The 25,110-nt window shown below is 41.8% G+C and overlaps 1 protein-coding gene across 6 annotated transcripts in view; it reads left to right on the top strand.

Annotated features, from left to right (window-relative positions):
• Positions 1–25,110, top strand: part of Ebf1 (EBF transcription factor 1) — a 394,413-nt gene that overhangs the window by 292,176 nt on the left and 77,127 nt on the right. For 4 of the 6 annotated variants that reach the window (XM_060363815.1, XM_060363812.1, XM_021636691.2 and 1 more), the window contains exons 9-10: positions 1,839–1,972; positions 19,403–19,529. In XM_060363815.1, the coding sequence (XP_060219798.1) occupies positions 1,839–1,972; positions 19,403–19,529 (261 nt within the window). The remainder of the gene's footprint in view (positions 1–1,838; positions 1,973–19,402; positions 19,530–25,110) is intronic. The other 2 variants (XM_060363813.1, XM_021636692.2) reach the window with 1 other exon arrangement.

The raw sequence follows: 25,110 nt of genomic DNA, 5'->3' as shown, positions 1-25,110 counted from the left end.
GCACAGGCAGATATAGCCTAGGCATTTAAGGACACCACTGGAGTCTGTGCTTTGCAATCAGATGGGGTTCTAGTACCCAGTTCATCTAAGCCAATATTAAATATTTTTTCAAGGCATCCAAAGAGACAGCAACACCTTTTGTATGTGACCTTAGTACCTAAGTATATCGAGTTATAAATCAATTTTTAAAAAAGATCTGGTGGATATTAACAAAATGTTTTCAGAATGGTTATGTTTTATGAAGTTTTCATAGTTGTAGAGATAAATGTATCTTATCTATTTTATAAACAGCTTGAAATGCTACATCGTATTATATCATTGCTTCAGAAGCCCTTATCCATGTGTGTCAACGTTTTCATTTCAAGATAGCGTTTGTGCCCTTGAGACACTGATTCCCCAACACCCTGTGTAGGTAAAAAACTGGACAAGAATGCAGTCCAGTCATGGATCCTTTATATTTTCTTGATTAATTGCTTTGTTTGGGGATAAAGTGCAGGAAAGTAAATACCCTAGCTGCACTGTTTCAGCTGCAGATGCATTCCTGTGAGTTCAGCCAACACCAAATGTTTGGTTTGGATGTTTTCAAACTTCTTGGTACACGGTTTTGAGGATTAATTTGAATCAGAACCAACACCATCCTTCTTGCTTGTGTGGTGGCACGTGAACACTGGTCCCACTGGGACTGATGTTTTCTTTGCTTATTGCAGAAGCTAAAACATGAGACTTTGCCAAATTTGACAAAGTCCAATACTAATTGTTATTATTTTTCCAGCACTTCCCACTCAAATTTAAAGTTAGCTGGTGCTCCTCTTGGCCTTAGTGCTTGGGAAGTCAGTCTTGAATACTTGATTTCCATTAAAGAGGATAGTCTCTCTTTCTCTCTCTCATCTTGCACAATATCTCACTTGCTTTCCAGTCTGCCTGTGGTATTGTTTGTGAAAGCAATCATTATCATAAGAGCAATCAGCATGGCACTGACGGGTAAAAGATCTTTTGTGGCATTGAGCTACCTTCAGGAAGGTTTCAAAATAATAATCCTACCACCCCATGTATGTCTACTGATTAGGAAAACCACCTCCAGTCGGCATGCAGTCACAAATTTTGCAAATTATTTCCCTTCTCCAGAGGCCATTTGCAATACAAAGAGAAGATATAGGAGATCTTGAAAGAGTCAGCCTTAGGTTTTTATGCCCAGGAAACACAACAGAGCCAAGGTCATGAAGACAGTCTGTGGTTCAGCCAGGCCACACCTATTTGTTTACATAATTCACCTCAAGTGACCCGAGACTTTGAATTTATAAAATGGGAGCCATGGCATGTCTTTGAAAAAAATTTGTAATGATTTTTAATGAGGAATGTTGTTGTGTTAGTGTTACAGAGAGGAAAGCTCTATGCTCTATGCGGAGTCCTTCCTGCTCCAGCCTCCTGCTCACTTTGTTAGCTTTCCGCTGGATGGAAATGCTCATCTAAGAATGTAGCAGTTTTCATTTCATGAAGTATATTCAACTTTGAAGCAATTCTATAAGACTTCCATGGCATTCTAAATCTCTAGTATTTGCTAAGTTCAGTTTGTTTTCTGTGTTTAAATTTCCCAAGCTTTCAAGAGTGATAAAGATTTGGATGAAATATATGCATCTCAATAGAAACAATGACAAGGATGTCTTTAAGAACTAAAGTTGCTCCCTGGGTTTCTGGTCCTGATATAGAAATGCTGAGATCTGGAGGGACTTTCTGTTAGTGAAAAGATAAAAGATTTTTTTTTCTTTTTCTCAAGTTTCCCATCATTAAAGTTTGGTTCTAACAGCAGACTCCTTCTCTTTTTCATGTGTGTTGAAAAGCAGCTACTCCCTGTATCAAAGCCATCAGCCCGAGTGAAGGATGGACGACGGGAGGCGCGACTGTGATCATCATAGGGGACAATTTCTTTGATGGGTTACAGGTCATATTCGGTACCATGCTGGTCTGGAGTGAGGTAGGTGTTGTCTGAACATTAATATCTAATAGCTTGGTCTAGTTGAAGACACTGTCTATACTTGAATTTATAATAGAATGTGTAGGACGTAGTGGTACCACCCTGGGTGGCCCTCCTGCAGTCTACAGGACTTTGGAAACTAGGAGAGATGAACTGAGTTTCCCAGGAGGTGAAGGCTTGCTGTTGGAATCACTTCTGTCTAGCCCATGAGTACCAAATGAGCTTTCTGTTTGGTGGTTTATCCTCTTGGACTTGCCATAGGGTGAAGGTCCTCTTGAATAATGGAAAGTGGAATGAAGATGCAAGGTTAGAAAATATACAGGGTAAGCTATTCAAGCCTTATCAAGTCAGTGCTCTGTGGATATTCCATATTCAGAATCTACTGTGATTTGAGCTTCAGAGACTACTATTCATATGACGGTCGTAATGTAGGGTGTTCTTGACTTACTCAGTGTCAATCAGTGTGATTCATTGAGGAACCCTGAAGAACCCAGGGTTTTTCCACAGCAGAAACATGTAGTTTTCAAGGACTTCATTGTGTGACTCCCACCATGTGACCATGACTGTGCTATGTATGCAGTGCTTTCAGCACGGTGATATGACCTGGCTGACTTGTCTGGCAAATAATTAACATTTATTTAAGATCTCAGAACAAGAGCATCACCATTTCAGGAGTCCACAACAGACATCTTTGTTCTCTGAGTATGGAGCCTAGGTGTCTTAATCCAGCACAGTTAAAGTCCTCATTTACCTCAAAGTATAAAATAAAAGCAGACTCAGACTACAAGAGACCAAAGAGGTCACTCGATCCCCCTTGCTTTCCAAATAGTACCACCTCTGTTTTACAGAGTCTTGGGATCTAGGCAGTGCACTCGGCATTTGAGAGATTGTCACACCCTTCTCTCTGTACCACCACCAACAAATTCTTGGATGTAGCTTTTCTTGTTAAGTATCTTCAACCTTAGTGATAAATAGCCATTCAGTTAAGAGTAGTGACCCAGAGTACTCAGGAGGACCAGTGTGTATGTAAACACGCAGGCATACACACACGTGCACACACACACACACACACACACACACACGAAAGATGTCAGCCTTTTATATAATCAACCTTGGGCTGGGAACCAAGCTTGGTGACTTCCCATCCCACTTGTCTTAGCAGGTGCCACCATTTAGCTCTTCTAGATGCTTTATTTGTTTTCCTCTTGGAGTGGCCATGAGGATAAGCTGAGAGCTGGCATTAATAGTAGGGCATGTTTTCCCGAGTAACAAACCAAAGTGGATCTTGTCCATTTTAAAGCTATCCCTGCGCTCTGTGCATCAGCAGCCACCGGCTCGATGTGCCAGTTGCCCTTGCCAGCATGCTGTGCGGCCTTGGTAGTTTCACACTCTGGCCAGAGCATTAAAAGCTCTTATAAAGCTGAATCAGAACCAGGCTTCTCAGTCCATCCAATGAACTGTTATCTAAGCTAGAACATTCTGGGCAAGAAAAGTGTACTGAACATTCCCCTGCCAACTGTACTCCATTTTTCACTGGAAGCATCAGGGAACACACGGAAAGGATCATCTCCATGGCTTAGTTTGTTGCCAGCTGGTGTCTTCAGTCTGATGTGAACAGTGGCCTAAATGAGAACAGTCTTTTCCAGATCTTGCAAGTCACATCTTTAACATCTCTGTCACTCTTTGAACTCTTTTATCAGGAAAGATGGGAGTGGAGAAGAATTAACCCAAGGTGGTCTATTGCTCTGTAATGTCAATCAGATGAAGACTGGGGGGTGAGAATCAGGATGGGCAGAAAGTCTCATGGACTTGACAAAAGAGGGTTAAGCCAGGGCATTCTGAAGAAACTTGTGCCTATTACAGCCCAAGTATGCTCTGTCTTAGGTTAACATCTAATTTAGGCTAACCAAGGTTAATATCCAAATTGCTTCAAAAGATGTGTTTTCAAATACTGAACTCCATAGAACACATAGAAAGGAGAGTCCACAGAAGTTGTACAGCTACTCTTCCTCCTCCTCCACATCCCTGCTGCCCTGCCGTGTGGGTACCTAAAGCCCCACTTTGTAATGCTTGTTCAAGGCCGCCTTTAGGAGGTTCGCATCATGGCATTTGCTGGTTCTTTGCTCTGTTCACCTTCCAGAGTGTCCTAGCGAGCTATGTCTTACATTAGGAGTCCTGTCTTGGTAAAAACTCACATTGTGATTTCTAAGAGAATTTAGCAGATATCCTTGTAGAATTAACAAGGTCACATAGCCAGATAGTGCCAGACAGTTGATCTGATCCATACAGTGTAATTTTTGAGAAGTAGACGTCTTATTAACAAGAACAAATGTAATCTGAGCAAGGGAGTAAGAAAGGGATATGGAAATGCAGGAGGAAAAGGTGTAGAATAAACAGTGATTTGGTAGCAGAGAAGCATAGCAATAGCAAAGGTGGAAGTGATGATGACCATTAATCATAAAATTTATGTAAAAGATAAATGAAACAAAAATGAAATTCTGTGACCATCTTTTGTTTCTGATTGAGCAAAATAAATGATCAATCCAGTTCAAAGCCATTTTTGTCAAGGCTTGGGTCAGATAGGATGAGAGCTCAATATTGTATTGAACACGTGGTATCTGTGAAAAAGCTCTAGGAGAATGCAGTGTGACTAAGTAGCTGGCATTCTTGGAGCCCCTACTTCCAGCCAGGCAGCATGCCGAGGGTTCGCTCTGGCTGTCATGCAAGCTTGGGGATGACGGCACACAGTGCTGCTCTCTTTCAGGGACAGGAGCAGGAGCTCAGGGGACGGCTGTAAGCTGTTTGCTACTAAGTCTTCCTCTGCTGGATAGGAACACAACCCTCTGACTTACCTGTGGGGCTCAGCCTCACAACAAATCCTGCTTTAACCTGGATCGTGGTCCCCGCCTGAGAGTAGGGTAGTATGCCAACACTTGCCAGCCCTGCCCCATGCTTGGGGGGTCCCTACCAGTACTGCCACCTTCACAGTCTTGTGGAAGTGGCACACACAGTCTCAGATAGAAACTAGAGAGATCCTTTTATTTATTTATTTATTTTCTAGTTGGGGTCAATAAGTTCTAGGGAGAATTTATCTGTGTGTGTATTTGTGTGTGTGTGTCTGTGTGTCTGTGTGTGTGTGTCTGTGTGTGTGTGTAACACGGGCAATAGCCAAGGAGCAAGACAACTGCCTGGGCTTCTTCTCTGGAGTTAGGTCCCTATTTATCTAATGTCATTATCTCTAACCCTATGATTGCTGGGCACGGCATGTCTAAGAGGTCTGGTACATAGAATCTGAAGTAGAGTTTCTTTTTTAAAAGTCCTTTTTCTCCACTTCCCCTGCTCCTTAGTCCAAACCACCAAGGCTTGTGCACCAGGACAAGCAGATAGTGGTCTAGATTAGCGGCTGATAACTATGTGCAGTCTTTTTTTAGCTGAAGAATTAAGAAAAAAAAAAAAAAAAAGGAGGCAGAGAAAATAGGACCAGCTTAATTTACCCTCAACTGTGCTCTTCTCCACCATATCATCTTTTGCAAATGAGTAGTTCAGCTCAGCTCCCTGCCGTCCCCTGAGGGTTGGGAGAGAGAAAGGTGGCACTCCACGGGAGCCACCGTCTGTGTGTGCCCACCCTCACGGGATTCTTGTGATTGCATTTTCCATCCTTTTGTTCTTTTTAAAATTGTTTCTTGCTTGGATGTTTCTTCCCTACCCCTCCTTTTATTCAGTTATTTTACTGATATTCTTAGGGTCTTCTCCCCGCCTTACTCCCAATTAATTAGGGAAAAAATATTGTAGTGTTTTATCTATAGATTGGGGGAAAGTCCGAGGGTTGATGAGAGCTAATGGTGAATGTGGGGTGAATCTTTTTTTTTCTTTCTTCCTTTCTTCCTTTCCTTGACCAGAAATGTGCTTGATTGTTTTTGCTTTACCACCCACAAGGCATGTGGAGCAGGGAGGGGCTTGTGCTACTGTTCTGTACAGCTCATCATCATTTCAGTATCTCTTCTGGATTCCTTCAATTTCTAAAGAGTGAGTAGTAGTTGGCTTGCCCGCTGGTTGTCTAACACTGGGATAGGTACCACGGGCAATTAAAGTCAGGCTTTGTGGGATCTGCTGTTTTACTTGGAAAGACAACTTGCTCCCATGAAACAAATTAGAGAGTTGCATAACATTTATATAATCTAGTATTAAATTTGTGGCTTGCAATTCATGGCAAGGTTCTAGAAGACAGAGGGAATAGAAGAGTCAGAAGAGGATGGTTTGGAAAACCAATCAAGTTCCAATTATTTTTGGATGGCTCTGTGGTAGATATTTTAGGCTCTCGTGGTCCTTTTATTTAATCACAGAAATAACAAAGAGGATACTAAGGTACTTAATTGGCCTTTTTTTTTTCTTTTTTTGAGTGCAATATTGGGATTGAGGGGAAGTGGCAGAATCCATCCAAGCAATAATGTAGAGTATGGGGGTTAGCAGTGGACAAAAAGAATCAAGACTGGGCAGTTACTCCATTCATATTGCTCAGAAAATAAGGATGTATTCAGTGTTGGTGACTGGGCCTCAGTTTCCCCATGTGGAAATAAAGATTCTTCGTTGCATTTTCTTTAAAAATCAGTCCTCGTCCAGTTTCTTTTCTCTAGAGGGTTCTCCCCAGAGTCAGAAGTAGACAGAGATGTGGATGGGAGGGACCTTTCTTTCCGTTTATTTCCTCTGGACCACACCTGGCAGTACACAGACATCAAGCCCATTTGCAAAAGGATTCTTAGAACATCACTGAACCAATTTAATTAGTCACAAAATTGGCTTTACCTATTGCTACATCTCCAGTTAGTACTTTTCCTTTCTCAATTCCTCAGTCTCAGGTATTGGGTCCAAACAAGAAGTATATGCCACACTATCTTCCAGATAGTACATGGAATGCTGGTTTTGGGGGATATTAATAGATGCTCCATGCCAGATGAGAGAATGAAATTCTTTTTTGCCCCATTAACTTTGGTCAATGTAAAGTTAAGGAAATTCAACTAACCCTTGAATAACTTTTGAGGTCCCACCATGCCCCAAGTCCCTATGATTCAGTATTCAACATGTCCCAAACTTCTGTAACTGTGGAACCCTTGTCCTTAGTGATCACCTCACAGGAAATATACTGGTTAGGGCTGACATACATTTTGATTTTATGGTAATGAAGCCAAGTTATGAAATTCAATGGTGCAAGTGATGGGGCCAGGAGGGATGTGAGAAAATCGCCTGAAATATTTGCAGAGTATTATCCAGATTAGGTCAGGAATGCTTAGAGTTATCATTCTTTAATGCTTCAGGGCTTTGAACAGACTTTCTGTCATACTCTGCATCTGGTTTTAGTCAGTGTGCACTTGGCATTAGATACCTTGTGATTTTGTAGGACAGCTCTATCAGAATGGCTAAGAAGAAAAACTCAAGTGACAACATATACTGGAGAGGATGTGGAGAAAGGGGAACCCTCCTCCATTGCTGGTGGGAATATAACGTTGTACAACCACTTTGGAAATCAATCTGGCACTTTCTCAGACAATTAGGAATAGTGCTACCTCAAGATCCAGCTATATCACTCCTAGGCATATATCCAAAATATGCTCAAGTATACAACAAGGACAATTGCTCAATGTTGGTAGCAGCTTTATTCATAATAGCCAGAATCTGGAAACAACCCAGATGTCCATCCAGTGAGGAATGGATACAGAAATTATGGTACATTTACACAATGGAATACTACTCAGCAATTGAAACCAAGGAAATAATGAAATTTGCAGACAAGTAGAGAGAATAAGAAAAGATCCTCCTGAGTGAACTATCCCAGAAGCAGAAAGACACACATGGTATATACTCACTTATAAGTGGATATTAGACATGTAATATAGGATAAACATACTAAAATTTGTATACCTAAAGAAGCTAGGCAAGAAGGAGGACCCTGGGTAAGATGCTCAATTCTCATTCAGAAAGGCAAATGGGAGAGACATCGGAAGAGGGAGAAAACAGGGAACAGGACAGGAGCCTACCAAAGAGAGCCTATGAAAGACTCTACCCAGCAGGGTATTGAAGCAGGTGCTGAGCCTCATAGCCAAACTTTGGGCAGAGTGCAGGGAATCTTATGAAAGAAGAGGGAGATAGAAAGACCTGGTGGGAACAGGAGCCCTACAAGGAGAGCAACAGAACCAAAAAATCTGGGCCTAGGGGTCTTTTCTGAGACTGATACTCCAACAAAGGACCATTCATGGAGATAACCAAGAACCCCTGCACAGATGTAGCTCATGGCAGCTCATTGTCCAAGTGGGTACCCTAGTAAGGGAAACAGGGGTTGTCTCTGACATGAACTCAGTGGCTGGCTCTTTGATTACCTTCTCCCTGAGTGGGGTAGGCAGCCTTACCAGGACACAGAGAAAGACAATACAGACAGTCCTGATGAGATCTGATAAGCTAAGGTCAGATAGAAGGGGAGGAGAACCTCCCCTATCAGTGGACTGGGGGAAGGGCATAGGAGGAGAAGAGGGAGGGAGGGTGGGATTGGTAGGGAACTAGGGAGGGAGCTCCATCTGGGATACAAAGTGAATAAATTATAATAAATAAATAAAAAATTAAAAAAATAGATTGGCCATACCCTTAGCTCAGATTGGAGAAGCCCACAATCCATAGCTGTATGAACCAATTAGCCTCACGAGGGGTGCATACTCTCCTCTTCAGCCAGAGCTCAGGTATTATTTGAACTTAGTTCCTGGAGATGAAGTCAGGAGAGGCCAGGGAGAGGGGAATGGAGCAGGGGGAGCCTTGGGTGGATGGAGTTGGGTAAATGGCAGCTTGTAGCACCTGGGAAGCAATTCTGCAACTTGAAGCCTCAACCTGGAAAAGGAAGATCTAATAACATTGTAGTTCCTTTTACCTGTTTGTGCTGTCCGTTCCCCTCTGTATGCAATGCAGAGAGGAATGGCTACCATGAAAACAGAACTTGCTTCTTGATGAGTGATAGTCAGGATTGGATGGCGATGACACACACACACATATATAAAACCCATAGCAAGTTTCCTAGGGCACTTTGTTCACCCTTGAATTTTACAATTTTACTGGACTTGAAGTCGAGTCACAAAGCCTTAAGGAATGTGTCTCAGATCCAAAGTGCAGCTTTTTTTTTTTTTTTTTTTTTTTTTTTTACTTTAAGAGGAGTAGAAGGCTCTGGAGTGGAAATATGATTTGTCTTAGGAGCATGTTAGCTTCTCAGTGATAGGATTACAGCCCATCTCCTCTGAAATCAGCTTCACCCCCGTTCAGCTTTGGGACACATCTCATTTTCTCGTAGTTTCCCCATAGTCTTTGAATGTACTTTCATAAATGTACTAACCTTTCCAAACTTGCTATACTTTCTCTCAGCATGCTAATGGCTACCCACATCACACAGCACGTGAGATAAATTCAACTAAATTAAAAAAGAAGTAAAGACACATTAGAAAACAATATATCAGTTTAAATTCCATAACACAATATATGAGTATATGGTTAAATGTAATTACTTATATCCATTTATATATATGTATATTAATATATATAATATATATTAATGCTTAAAGATACAGATAGAATTTAAAGTTTATTTAATGTATAGATTTTAAGCAATTGATAGCTATCTCTAATTTCCTCTCCGTTTTTGCCTCAAAATCTGTATTTTTTTAGCATACACCCATGGAACACTCAGAAGATGCTGCACAAACATTCTAAGGTCTTTCTGAATCTGGGCTTTGAAAATATGATTTAATTTTGTCTTCATCTTTGAGAGATTCTTATGCACACATACAATGAACCATGATAATGTCTGCCTCCATTCCCATCCTCTCCATATCTCATCGAACATGTCTTCTTCTAGCTTCATGTCTCCTCTCTCTCTCTCTCTCTTTTTAATAACCCATGAAGTCTAGTTAGTGCTGCCCATAAGCATATGGCTGTGGGGCCATCCACCGGAGCATGGGAACACTATTGGCGGCCAAATCTTCAATAAAGGACCTTTCTCCCTCCCCCATTCACTGCCAACAGCTCCTCAGGACTTTGAAGAACAACTTTCAAGCTCAAGTAATTTTATGGGGAATCATTTCCAAATGAGCTAGCATATTAAAAAAAAAAAGATAGGAATGGTCTAATGAGCACTTCAATATAGTTACATGGTTCCGTCCTATGCTCACTTTAGTCTTAAGAGTACTTTAGTCTATATGTTTATCTTTAATGGCCAAATCACTTGCCATTTCCCCCTCTCTATTGGTAATTATGTGACACTGAAAGAAAAAAAAAAAGACTTTAAGTTGATATTTCCATCGAGTTCATGGTGTGTTTGGGAGGAGTATGCGTGTGTACCCATAACTTCCAGCCAGAAAACACTCCTGAGGTGCTTAAGCAAAAATAAACCACGCCTGGCCTCAGCCATGCAGCATTTATGAGGGGAAAGGGCCACCTGTGTGTGCCACTGTGTTGCTTGCCTGGACCTTTAATTCTGGAATGCTTTGAACTGAGACTTCCTCCTCTTGCCACCCATGCCATGGTCCCTTCCCTTAGTCTTTAAACTGGGGTTCATGCAGGCCATCTTGGGGCACCTTCTTCTTCACATCTGCACCCACAGTCTACCTGACCTTTTCTCCTAGTCTGCAGTGATCGTTCGCTGAGGTTTGTGCTCATCAGGGTTCTGAAAGTAAGGCTCAGAGTCTCCTCGGATATTTTCTCTCATGGCTAACTTCATGTACTTATCCGCCACATTCTGCCCAATTGTACATTTCTGGTTTAATTCAAAGTTGATAAGGTGTGCAACTTAACATAATTGATGGCTGTCTGATTTTTTTCCCTAAACTTGTACTTCAAAGTCTATATTGATTTAAAGTATTAACTACCTTTTATATGGAAGATACATTATACAGAATTATGCATTTTATTTGTGTGAATCAGTTACATTAAACTTGGACTGTGAGTTTGGAGAACAGTTTTCAAGCCCTAGTAATTTTATGGGGAATCATTTCTAAATGAGTTGGCATCTTTAAAAAAAAAAGACAGAGATAGTCTAAGGGTTGAAGTGAAGGATCTTTCCTCTCCCTTGAAGGTGGCGTTCCTGTACAATGCAGCTTAACCCTTCATAGTGCCTAACAGAGAACCCTGCATATCAGCCGTGGTATGTTTGCTGAATGTTTGTCATTAATTCATTCTCTTCAAACAAGCATTACCCAGCAATTGTTCTGCTGGATGAGGCTTCGATCACTACTGAATAGATTTAACTTAGTTTTCATCAGTACATGTGATGTTTAGATATAAATGTGTAGTATGATAACTATATAGATAAACACCTTGGCAGACACCGATCGTGGGAGGGGACAGCCTTGTGCCTAGGGCAGGAGTGGAAAGCCTAAAAAGCAGACACAGAACGGAATTCCTGGGCAGCACACTGGTGACTATTCCTAAGCATGGTGGGTTGGCTCTGAGTCACTAAGAAAGAGCTGGCAGCTAGATTTAACAAACTCTGCTTAAAGCGGCAGGATGCACACAATGTGTCCTCAAAAGACTTCAAGCCGGGGCAGGCGCAGGCCCACCGTTTTTAAAGAGGTTCGGTTTTCTATGGAGCCTACTTATCTGCCACTCTGAAGGGGTGTGCAAAATGACACGTTACTGAATATATGTGCAAGTACCAGCGTATCGATATGCAAATAGGGACTACGTCACATGCATATTAGATGAGACTATATCTTACGGCTTTGATATCCTCCATACCTCGGAAGGACCCGAAACCCGTCTTAGAGAAAGGCAGATTCATTCCCTGTCAGTATTTTGGCCTTTCGCTGTGGGTTGTTTTTTTTTTTTTTCTTCTGTTTTTCTTTTTTATTCTTTTCCTCATTGCACAAGCAGAGCTTCCCTGTAAACTGTGAACTTTGAGAACAAGTATTCAGCCCTTTCTCTGAGAATGCCTGGCCTTCCTCTTTCTTATACTTTGAATTTCTAAGCAGGAACACAGAGAGAGGCTAGAGTCAGGAGCTCACTCCTGGTGATCCTTGTGTGGCTTCGAGCCAGGGGTGGGCTGCGCTGGGGCCTCGGTTGGACCTTTGCTCAGCAGCTTTTCTCCAGCTCCCAGACTTGTCAGGATGCAATCCAGTTTTCTGTGCAGCCCAGCTGGCCTGAGACCTACATCCTGGGAATGGGGCTGGAGGTTTATTTAAACAACAACTTACAAAATAAATAAATAAATAAACCCGCAAAACCAGAGGCAGTTGAAGCACGGCGTGTTTATTTTAGTCTCCTTTCTCCCCAATCTGTTATTTTGGAAATCGATCTCATTGCTGTCCTGTTTTGATACAATTAACTGCATTGATTGAGGGTCACGGTTAACTTCCTGGGCCAAAGAACTAGGCACTGTATTTTAATTTTTTTTTTTTAGTTTTTTGGAATGCTTAATGAGGATACCAGGAGGTTTGTGGTAGCCAAGTCAAAAGCTTTTTGTTTATATTTTTATTTATTTATTTTTTTAGGAAAAAGAAAAAAAAAGAATTCTGAATGGAATGGTGTTGGTTATTCTGTTTTCTTTTTTTTTTTTTTAATTTTTCCAACATTTTTTATATTTTATTTTTATATATTACAATTTATTCACTTCGTATCCAGCTGTAGTCCCTCCCTTGCCCCCTCCCAATCCTGGCCCCTCCTTCTTCTCCTCTCCTTCCCCTCTCCCAGTTCACTGATAGGGGAGGTCCTTCTTCCCTTCCTTCTGACCCTAGCCTATCAGGTCTCATCAGGACTGGCTTTCGGTGGTTCTGGGATTGAACCCAGGCCCTCAAGCATACTAGGCAATTGCTCTACCCTAAGCCACACCACACCCCCTCTAGCCCCTTTTTTGAACATTCATGCAGAAGTTTATTCAGTCTTCACCTCACTTGTGAGGGGCATTTAACGGCATCTCGCTATTTGCTCATTCACTGCCTGATGAGTAGGTTACGAGAACTGAGTTATCCCAAGGTCCTGCTGACTCCGGGAAGCCCACTAAAAGCCCAAAGTGATCAAATCTGTATCTTCATGGAGCTGATATTCTATGCAAGGAACACAGACTACATCTAGGAAAGTTCCTCTGCAGACCTCTAGGACTTCTCTGTATCTGTGTCTATACTGAGAGAGATTTTAGACAGCATTCAGAAACACGGCTAGCTACTCCAAAGCTAGGTTTAACTCCCCTGTGGGAGTCAATTCCTGAGACTTGAGTTTCAAAACTCTCCTCACCAAGTTTATCTTTGGGGGAATTCATGAGATCCAACCTCTTTTGCTAAACATTGGTTTTGCTGTTTCTTGAAAGGACAAAAGGAAACCAGAATGTTTGTGTAATACTCAAGGCCTCTGCTTGCTTGCTCACTTGCTCTCTGTCTGTCTCTCTTTCTCTGTCTCTCCCTCTCTTTTCCTCCTTCTCCTCACCCCTCTTAAGAGATCATATTCTGACAACCAGACAGGCACTCTTTTGGAATGAAAAGAACCTCAAATGTTCAGAGAAGTCTGATTAAGTGGGAATAAACCAAAATACACAGATGAACCCAGGAGGCAAAAGTGGAGGTTGAGCTGTTCTGGCCTCATTAACATACATACACTCTTCAGAGTTTAGCTTGCTGAAGGAAAGTCTAAAATGACAGTTTTTTGTAATATTTATTTAGTTACTTAGAGTGATGCACGCCTGTGTGTGTGTGTGTGCGTGCGAGTGTGTGCGTGTGCACACGCTCGCACGTGGGAATATGTGTGTTTGTGTGTGTGTAGGTCAGAGGATAACTTGCGGGAATTGGTTCCCCCTTTTCCACTATGAGGTCCCAAGGAATTGAATTAGAGTCACCAGGTTTAGTAGTAAGCCACATTTACTCATTGAGCCATCTTTCTGGCCCTGAAAAAAAAATCTTTCTGATATACCATTTCTAGTTATGAAAAGATGGATGCTCCTGAATGAAAGAACAGCAAGTTTGTGTCCTTGGCCACTTTAAAGCTCTTAGGGTGGAGTTGGTCTCAAAGCTTTGATTATACGTTATGTTACAGCTTCTTTATTTAAGCGACTCTTCCATGTCCATCACTCAGCATCCCCTGCCTATCTCAAAAGAGATGGGTATTATCATTCTAATTGCGAAGGAGGGAGAATGCTGAGAGAATTATTAATACATAAATTAAAAAATTAATCTAGAAGGCGCTTAAGAATCCCTGGAGAAGGACTACCCAAACACAAAACATATTTAATATTATTCTGAGCTCCCACAGAGAAGATCTGAGCTAATGTAGCCTATGATTCAAATGGTAAACTGAGGCATGACTGGTGGCAATTGCAAAGTCAAAATCCTAGACTCCACTTTTTTTTTCCTGATGGTTAGTGTTAATGAGAGTTCCAGAAACAAACAAACAAAAAACAACAACAACAAAAAAAACCAAAAAACCAGCAAACTGCCTGTTCCTTTTTCTCTATTGTTTTACGTTTTTTAGACTTGATTTTTTTTTTTTTTTTCATTCACCTTTCTAATGTTGCAAGTAGTTTAGGATTGTGAAGCCGGGGAGGAAAAAGTGAAATCATTTGTGTGTGTGTTTTAGTAACCTTTTTGCACACAGCTCAGAATGTCCCATTGCTTTTCTTTCATATAGTAGCCATGGCTAGAAGACATGCATGTTGGCTGGTGGAGTTGCTTCTGAGCTCTGCCAGGGAATTGTTCTCAGCTTAACTTCACAGGGAGAATGGTTGTTCTGTGTGCTTCCTGTGCTCCCAGACATGGAGGGTGAAGGGGTTACTAGGGATGCAATTGATGTTTTCAAAGGCAGAGAGAGGGTGTTAAGTCCATGGGCCAGAGATTACTATAAAATGATAAGCAGTCTAGAGAGGGATGGAGAGTTGTGGCATTATGATGACGGCTATTAGACAGGGGAGCTTGCTGCTTCTAATTGGTCCCTTAGTTATATTTCTAAACTTTCCTGGAATTCACTTTCCTTATCTGTGAACCAGCTAATAGCCATACCTGCCACCTGAAGTCTATAGGGCATAAGTCACTGGAAGAGCTTAGGCTAGTGCTGAGCTCGCGGTAAGAAGACCACAGAAGGTCATTATTGCTTAGGTCATGCCTTCATTATTTATTGAGAATTAGAGAACTATAGAGAGCACACGCTGTGGCCACTCAGAGATGGTAGCTCTCCCAAAGACATGCCTTTCCCCAGCATCCCACAGCCTGTTTCCCTCGATAGCTCCAAATGCATACGGAGCATGCTTTCCTGTTTCCCAGTGTCCTTCTGAAGCTACAAGAGACCACACACAGACACGCGCTTCCTTTCTGGGCTTTTAGACTTTGCAGGTGGCTTCTTCAGACAGCTGCCTCCGCCTGAGCAGCTGCTAGATCTGTCCTGTGTCCTCTCTGCTCTTTCCAATGCTTCAGTCATGAGGACCCCTATCTGGCCACCTCCACATCCATGTCTGTCTCTCATAGGGGTGTCACTTGCCACCCACACTCCATAATGAGCCTGTGTCACTTGGTCCCACCCCATAGGGCTCTTCTGGTCCTATTATCTGAGTTTGGAGATGACAAACACTCATATTGGCAGCCCGAGGGGACTAAATTTTTGCTCCCTGGAGGCCTGTTAGCCTCTCCAGGACACGAAGAGACCATGAGTGTTCCATCTTCACACAGTGCCTAATGGTTTTCCCTGACTGTAATATTCATGCACTTTTACTGTTGAAGAGTTGGAGAAAACAGAGAGGGAGTTAGAGGAAACTGAAGGTACCTACAAAGAGGCCACTTCTGTGAACATGTCACTGCCCACATTTTGAACGTTCTTCTGTGAAGATGCATATCCATTTTCTGTGTGACCACATGGCATACACAGTACTCCAGACTGGAATTACTCTACCTTTCATTTGATAATATTTTTCCCACCGTAATTTATTTACAGTGTCACTTCCTGTGTTAGCCTAAGGGATGAGTACACATAGACAAAAGGTAGGTAAATAAATCACATCTAAAGTTGCAAGTTCGGAAATAAGCACTCTTTTAGTGTAGATCTTTTATTAATACCGTCTATCAATTTTAGATTTTTGTTTTGACTAGTGCGTCTGTGCACGTGCGTGCGCGTGCCTGTGCGCATGCGCACGCATGTGCAGTACTCTAAGAGCCAAGAAAGGGCTTAAGATCCTCTGCAGCTGGATTGAGTTACAGGTAGTTGTAAACCACCCAAGTATTTGGTTTCCTAGAAGAGCAGCAAGCAGTGTGAACCACTGAGCCATCCCTCCAGCTCTTTTATACCTTAAAATTTTTATTTCCTCGTTTTTTATTGGATCCACAAATTTTGAGAAGTTCTCCTCTTTCTTACCATATTGAAACAGTATATGCAACGACCCGTGCTCATGTTGGGATGTGAGTGCAAAGCGACTGGGTTGTCATTTTGAGAGTAACTTAATTTGGGCATGTGTTGTCTATTACTGGGTTAGAAAGAATGGACTCCTGTAAGGATTATTATGCCTGCTGGAGTCAAACAGCTAATAGAATTATGAACACAGTTATACATGAATTTTTTTATTATTTTTATTTTTTATTATTTTTTATTTTTTAATTTTTATTAATTTATTATTTGTTTTTTAGTTTTTAATACATGAATTTATTCTAGGAATATGTAGAATATTATGTGTTGAAGGCCATTCATTTAGTAACACATTTTAGGTTTGTTCATTTTTATTTTATGTGTATGAATGTTTTATACATCTATTTATGTGTACTGTGTGTGCACGTGGTGCTTATGGAGGTCAGAAAGGAGTCATGAGATCCCCTGGAACTGGAATTACATATGGCCATGGGCCACCTTGTGGTGCTCTATGCTGGGAACTGGACCCAGGTCCTCTGCAAGAATACCTAGTATATGTATCTTTAAGCACTGAGCTCTCTCTCCAGCTCCTCCTTAAGTAACTTGTAAGAATAGACATAGGAAGTCAAGATCTTCTCAGAAAACATTTATTGAAAGGAAGAGAAGCATGAGATTCTTGATGGCTCACAGTAGATAGGTTTCTAGGAGACGTGGCATAAATGTCACAGTTGTCTAAACTCCTACAAAGAGGCAAGCCATAGTGACTTTTGAAGATCAGGCAAAACTGACTGCATGGAAAATAATATGGTCGGGCGTCAGGGAGTAGCTGAGCACTCTCTTGTTCTCTACAGAGTAGTTAATCTGATCTTGTTTCTATGCCTGCAGATTATAAGTGCATATTAAGATGGTGCCGAGGACAAAGGCACAAAGTAAAGCCGAAGCAGTTTCAAGTGCAGAACTGTTGGGAAGCATTTTAGGGCATAAAAACAGCACCTCAAACTTAAGCAGGCCCCTAGTGTTCTTCTGCATCACAGCAAGATGTAAGACAGGTGCTTCCAACTAGGAACTTGATTTAGCAATGTTAAGTTACATTGTATTTGTTTTGCATGATTTAGATGGCATTCGGAGCATTTTGGAAGGATTTCAATACGAATAGGATAATTTTCCCTTTTTTACCTATTCGTTGAGAACTTCATGCAGACATACAATGTGTTTCCTTCATATTCACACACACCCCCAAGTTACACCTCAGGATCCCTCTTCCAACTTCATATCCACTTTTTTTTTTCTGAGTCTAATTAGTGCTGCCTTTGTCTACATGGATGGAGCCATCAGTTAGGACATGGTCTACCTACCAGGGGACATATCTGTCAAGAACATTGACTCTTCACTAGCAGCCACCAGCTACCAGTGGCTGCTTAGCTAGAGGTAGATGTGATGATTCCTGAGCCTTGTGGGGAGGTAGTGTGATTGAGGTGTCCCATTTATGGCTGATCACTTCACGGACATTTATTCTCTGCGCTGGAGCAGTTGTGAGTCTCTGTTAACTGTTGTCAGCTAGGGGTAAGAGGTACATATTTAAACAGCAGCTTGATAGTATGTCTATTTCACAAAATAAATAGTAGGTTCTCTTCCAGAGCCCACTAGCTCCCCTAGTGCAAAAGTTCACAGTACTATTGTTACTGTTTTTTTTTTTTGTGAATCAGCCCTTAGCTTTCCTCCAAAACACCAGGCATGACAAAGGACTTGGTCTCCAGGGTTCCCTTATGGCATGGTCTTACTGAAATATTTCTTTGTGACTCTCAATCTCTAGCTAATAAGCTCTGACTTCCTCTATATTCTAGAGAGGAGAATAAAGCATTTCTGCTTCCCAGGATGACTTTACCCCAATGTCTTCTCTGACGTTCCCAGGAACATCTAATGGCGTTATTAGTGGATACTGACATTAACAGCTTTCTCATTCTGCCGCCCAGCACAAGGTGTTGAAGTTTCCCTCGCTGACAACCAGGGGCTGTATTTGGTTCCTGATCACCTCACCCGAGACTCTCGTGCAAAAGATTTGAACTGGGTGGTTTTCACATGTAAATAAAACTTCCTTCTATTGTTGTTGCCATCCAACAGCATAGACATAAGCTAGCGCTGAGTCATTGTAGACTGCCCGGAATGGACATTCTGTCCACTGTGTGTTCAGACTGTGCCACCGTGTTGAGCTGAGTGGACCATTACTGATCTCGCAGAGAACATTTTTTAGAATGCAACTCCATCACAGGTCAAGCAGTCAAATGCCAGGGATTTTTTTTTTTCCTCAAAGACCAGATAATGCCTGTTTTTATGACCATTAATAACATTTTCTTTATATAAACTGAGATAGGAGTAATAAAAAATAAATTCTGCTTCACAGTCTAATGTGATTGCCACCAGAGTTCGGGAACAGACTTTCTCACTGTGCGCGTGGTGTCACACAGTGGAAGGGTGACCATCCAGAGGCCCTCTCCCCAACCTTCATTCCTCTTTTATGGAGAACCTTTAGTTCAGCCAGAGCCCTAAGCTATTCCAGGGAGGGAGAGCTTTTGCTCTCCCATTTAAAATGCTTTGATTGTGCCTCTGGTAGTTAATGTGCCAAATGGTCTTCAGGGCGTTTCATACGCGTGTTCTGTGGCTAATTAGAGTGCCCAGGCCTACTGCTTCCTACCCCTGTGCTCTCCATGTGTTTAAGAGCTCAGTTCAAACACCAGACCCATGGACCTCTGGAAAGGCATGGCAAAGCTCTACTCTGATTTAGGCGTCTGTTGCAAACAGGTTTTCCAAAGGATATCCTGTCGGAGATAAACCATTTCATTAGGCCAGGTTCCATTTCCAAACCAGGAAGCCCAGAGCCTGCTGTGAAGGAAAACCCAGATAATGCTGTTTGCGGCTGTAAGCAGAGCACTTGTAAATGTTATAGTCAGCATCTTTTCTACAGGTTCCATCCAGATTGTGTCCACTGACAGGTTAATGATGTGTTTTAAAGCTCTGTTTATGGCGAGCGATAGGGCAGCTGTGACACAAGCCTGTTACATATTGCAATGACCGCTCCCCCTTCCGTGTCTCCTGCAGTTGATAACTCCTCATGCCATCCGTGTGCAGACACCTCCTCGGCACATCCCTGGTGTGGTCGAAGTCACATTGTCCTACAAGTCCAAGCAATTCTGCAAAGGGACACCAGGCAGATTCATCTATACAGGTAAGCATGACTGCACATGGAGCCATGGGGCTGGCTTGGTCTCATCAGATGCTTTACTTGATCTTGTGTATGTTTTTATATGCATATATATATATGCATTCTCCATTTCAACAGACACAAGACCAAAGAAATTACTTTATTATTATTACTAAAGTCTTATGGACTTATGGAGATGCAGTGGTTTTGAATGTTGAAGTAACTGGTTGGTTACTTAGAGAAATAGCTCGAGAAGTTAGAGAGAGCAGGGCAGTACTAGACAGGACCAAGGTCTCTCTAGCAGCTTGGCCAGCTTGTTGGAATTTGCTCTATGGAGCAGGGTTGAACTTTAATGAACGGTCCTGCTCTCTTCTAGCCAGTCACAGCCTTTGAATTAAACACATTTGGTAGTCTTCACAGTTCATTCCGGGTCGGTGTTTTCTTCCCCAGTAAGCTGCTGTATTTTGTCTACCCCCCTCTGCAACAGTGTTGGCACGTGGACCTGTCTGTGGTAAGCAGCTAGCATTACAGGGTGCATCTGAAACCCCTCCTACCAGGCACAGCCAACCAGGCAGGATCTGGACTGGCAGGATACTGAACAAACACCCTGGGATCTTTTACCCTTCAGCATCTGCTATGGAAGGGATGGGCAGACTCTTTGTTTCTTACAGGCTCAAAGGTGGGGTGTAGACCAATGTTAGGGACCACATATGGCGTGGGAAATTTGAGAACCCTTGGCTTTACATTACCTGGTTAGCTCCATCCATGATATAGTCACAGCTTTTTTTTTTTTTTTTCCATTTATCATTGAAAGTTCACTAGGCCTCTGCATGTAGATGGAAAGTTGTTTTTACACAAAGGGGTCTGGAGCACAGCAGAGCTGAATTTGTTAGCACATCCTAATTAAACCACATAATTCAACGGGCAAATTTCTTTTCTGCTCTAACATTCTACCCCAGAGCATCTTTCCCTATAATTTTATACTATGAACCTAGCCAAGCATGCTTAATAATCACCCAGTCTGTTTCTCTCTCTCAATGACAACCTACCCACAAACACAAACAAACAAACAAACAACAACCAAAAAAAACCCCAACAAATTAATATATCTTGACCCTCAGAAATGCCTCCCAGCCCTTTAAACAAAATACAGAGTTGGTGCCTGCCTGCCGATTAGTTTTAGTTAATTGAAAATTATAGGATTGACCCAAGAGGAAAATTTTGTTTGCACTCCAATCACTTTTACAAATTAAGGAAAATTACCACAATTTTGTTTAGCTCAGGTTTCACACTGAGTTCATGAAATTAGCTCAGCCATCCCAACAAAGTCAGCACTTTGCTAGTGAGTGCTTGGAAAAAAAAGTCTATCTGGAGTTTTGTGGTGTATACAAACGAAGCATAGAGAAAGCTATGATGCTTTATAGAAGTGGGCCAAGTGTTTTTAATTAGGCTCATTGGTTCGGCATAAGTTTTGAAGAACAATCAAAATAGCGGATTAACTGTTTCTTTTAAATCTAGGGTTTCTTGCCATTCATTTTTCCCATGAGAACTTCCACATAGCACTGTAATTTTTCTTTTTCTTTTCTTTCTTTCTATTTTTTTTTTTACAAGCCTCATTATGGGCTTGCAGGAAAAGGACCAATTGAAATTTCTGATAGTATAACATTCCCCACCGTCATTCCCAGGGATGGGAGTTTTTCACAGTGTTCCTCGCTGGACTCGCTGTTCTGGAACACAGTACAAAACCACAGAGGCCAAATGTTTTCTCTGAGGAGTTTGGACTCTGTTTTTGGCTGAAAACATTTAGGCCTCGCTGGTTCCTTATTTACTCTGCTATTAAGAACAAGAAAAAGAAAAGGAGGAGAGAAGATGAAGAAAATGCTTGTGGTGTGGGCGGCACCAGAAGCAGTCAGCCATGGTTTCCGCTTTGGTGACAATGTCCTTGCTCATTAATGGTTCCATTTTGTGGTCAGGTCTCATTTAGAAGAAATTATTTTTAATCAGTGTTCAACAAAATATACCCTAGAGCCACCTGGTCATAATTTTTTTTTAATCACTACCATTGCATTACTTAAATTTGCAAATGAAACAAAACACCCCCTCCCTCGTAAAAAACAAAACAAACCCAAACAACAACAACAAAAACAAACAACCAAAAATCCCCAGGGTCAGACTGACCCAACATTATTTAAGATTTTTAAACCTTCCAAAAATTGCCATCGCAAGATGTAATTCCCAAGAAATCTCATCTTGAGAAAGCTCTATCAAGATCAAAGATAAAGACAGCAGATCTGCTAGCTAAGGAAAGCAATTATGGAGGAAAGTGTGCTGATATGCTCATGTGTGGGAATTTAAATAAGAGACAAAAGCATTCATACCTTCAACTGTGGACAACTGACAAGAAGCTGCCATTTGAAATGTAATCTAGGGAGGAATCTAACCTCTTCTTGTGTTAGAAAAATTAAAAAAGAGAAAGAAACCAAGACAAAGTCTCCTTGGCTATTCATAGCTACAGTGACATCGAGTGTGTTTAACTAGGGAATTTGTGAGCCTCCTGGTCACTGGTATGTAGTTCTTCCTTGCGGTGGATCCTCAGTTATGGCTGGGCTCCCGCTCCTGGGGCTTAGCTTAGTCAGTTTACCTCTCTGCTTGTCACTGTTTACCAATGAAGGTGTAGAGACGGGGTCTCAGTGCTTTTCTGTCCTTTGTTTGCAAACAAACTGTTTAGGCTATTGTTAATGTGCAGGCCCCTCTTCTGCCCTTTGCAGAAGTTCACACTTCATCTTCTTCTGCCCATACTACTTCAAGATGTGAGGCCTGCCTTTCTGGATTGGTAAACTAATCTTCTTTCTCAGTGGAATGTCACTGGGAAAATAGGAACTATCACAGAACTGAAAACGCTGCACCCAAGTCAAGGCACTCCCACTGTTCTCAGAGTGCTCAAGAGAGAGTAGACTAGGAACGTGGAAGGCTCTAAAAACTGACTTTAAGTAAAACCAGTGAACAGAACCATAAAGGCAGCCTTTTGGAGGAAACTGACTAAACCCAGACTGAAGGCTAATCCCAATCTGTAAGGATGCTGGCTGCAGCTGTCCAGGACTGGTCCTTAGACTTGAGCATTCGTGCTCACCAGATAGATGATGTTCTTGCATTTGACCAATCACAGTCATGGAGAAGAGTGAGTCCTGACTTAAACAGAACACAGAAACCCCAACAACACTAGCCACATCAACCTTTACTGTGTTTACTCATTCTTTTGCAAATGTGGTGACAGGGATGACTTACATCTTAAGTGTTCATTGTTTTCAGAGTCCTATGGTCTTGTATCTGGCCATTTAGCACAGGTAGACCAGATGTAAGATACCAGGACTCAGTGGCTTTCACTGACCATGTATGGTCTCCCTAATGCTTTCATGATTTGAACCCCTTGTTTTTGTTTGTTTGTTTGTTTTACAGCCATTTAGTCTTTAAAACAGCTCTTTCTTTTAGGAGCATGATTATTCATTCCTGCTAAGCCTTCAGTGAACTTGGTTGCTAATAAAAGTTTCTTAGGCGCTATTTAGATGTTTCTTTAAAATTCTTAGAAGTCGGTTTTCTAATAACAAGTGACCACATCTAAAGTTAGCACTGTACTTTCATTCTAGTAACTTCTTCATGGGAAAGGTCTCTGTGTCCAGGGAAAATAAAATAATTAAGTAAATAAAAATTAAACTAAAAAAGGACCACAGTATAATGTTTCACCAACTCAGGGCTGCACTCACAATCAGAGTTGGGTAGAAACCTGACAAGTGATCAACTGATATCTCAGCTGATTGGCTGGTTAGGCAACCTATCAGAACCTTTCTAAAAACTGCTTTCCCATTTTAACCATTTCATACACCTCGTGGTCCCTGTAAGACCACATCCAAGTAGTGTATTAATTGATGACTGAAACTTCTTCCTGAAATACTTCCTGTTTGTATTTCTCATTCCTGGGTGACACAGAATATACTGCCTACAGGGCGGGCCATGCAGGCAAATGTGTTCTGCAGCTCTTGATGACTCTTAGTTTCCATTTTCCCCCTCCCAATCATGTTTGTTTTAACCCTCCTCTCTCTCTGCCCTAGATTTTCCCCTCCTTCTTTCCTCTCCATCAGTTTCTTTTTCATTGCCAGTAATATAGTGCAATATAGGGATGGAGTGCTTCCATTTAAGGTACTGGGCAGAGACTGAACTCTCAGCTTTGCCATTTACTCCAGAGAACATTCCTGAACTCTCTATATGATGACTGTGAGGCCACAGTCACCTAATCTTTACAAGAAGAAAATGATAACTTGGCAGGAATGAGTTTAGAGTCAGAGAACCACACAGCACCTTGAAGGAGGCCAGGTTCTAGCATTGGCATTAATTAAAGGTGGCCATTATCTTTAGTCATTGATTCTTTTGAAGAATTGCTATTTCCTGTGTGTGAGGGCTTTGTCTCCGTGTGCATAAGTGCATTGTATGCCTGCCCAGTGCTCATGGAGTTCAGGCAAGGACATCTGATCTTCTGTAACTGGAGTTGGAGAGAGTTGCATGCTGCCATATGGGTGCTTAGAGCCGAATCTGAGCTCTCTGCAAGAACACAAAATCTCTGAACTGATGAGCATTTGCTGAAGCCTCACCTGTTCATCTTTTTACTACCTTTTTCTGGAGCATATATTTCACATCTTGTTTACCATCATCCTCATCTTCCTAGAGGTCTATGATGCACCTTTAAGGGTCTTTAGTAACAGAACCACAGGCACCAGTCCATCGAGGCAGGAACAAATGAATAGTGAGGGTAACAACAAACAGATTTATAAATAATTATTCCATTTTCTGTTGTCAACAACGAAGTAATCTAGATTGAGTGCTCATGAAAGAAGGGAAAAAAAAACCCAGCATCATTTAAATCACACTTTAGGAGGCTGAAAGACTAAGAGCAAATGATCCCGTCTGTTTGGCCTCTAGGAAGGCTCTCGTGGGCTGCATCACATCATGGTGGATGGCATCGTGGAGGAGGTATATAGGGGAGTGATCACATGATGATACAGACGGCTGGGGGATTTGAGTTTGTACTCTTGATACAAATACACTCTCCTGAGAACTAACCAGGATTCTACAAGGAATACATTAACCCCTTCCAAGGACAGCACACCCAATTGAATTAATCACATTTCTTTAGGCTCCTCCTCCTCCTCATGCTGCCACATTGGGCACCCACCATCTAGCACATGAACGCTTAGGGGCCAAACTCTGGGGCCCAAATAATAAATATTTTGATTAGCAGTCTTGACTTAGAGATTTTCTCAGTATTGATCTTTTTTTTTTTTCCAAGAAAAATATGTGAGTTTGCTCTTCTTTCCCCCTGTAATGTCTTCCTCTCTTTTTCAGGACATAGTAACCCAGGTGTAGCCCATCATGAACCTCCTTCAGAGGGCATAGACTACAGTCAGCCTCAACTCCAGGTTCAAGACCTTTTAGCCCACAAAACTCTGGTTTTGCCTTCTTAGAAGTTTCCCCTACAAAATGAAAGCTGCTACCTTGGGGCCAACAGAATCGTTCTCTATACACATGGGAGGCAGAGAATTAGAACTCAGTGAAT

Source organism: Meriones unguiculatus, chromosome 11 (assembly GCF_030254825.1).
Source record: "Meriones unguiculatus strain TT.TT164.6M chromosome 11, Bangor_MerUng_6.1, whole genome shotgun sequence".
Lineage (NCBI taxonomy): Eukaryota > Metazoa > Chordata > Mammalia > Rodentia > Muridae > Meriones > Meriones unguiculatus.
The sequence above is the reverse complement of the archived record's forward strand: the minus strand, read 5'-3'. Positions and strand labels throughout refer to the sequence as shown.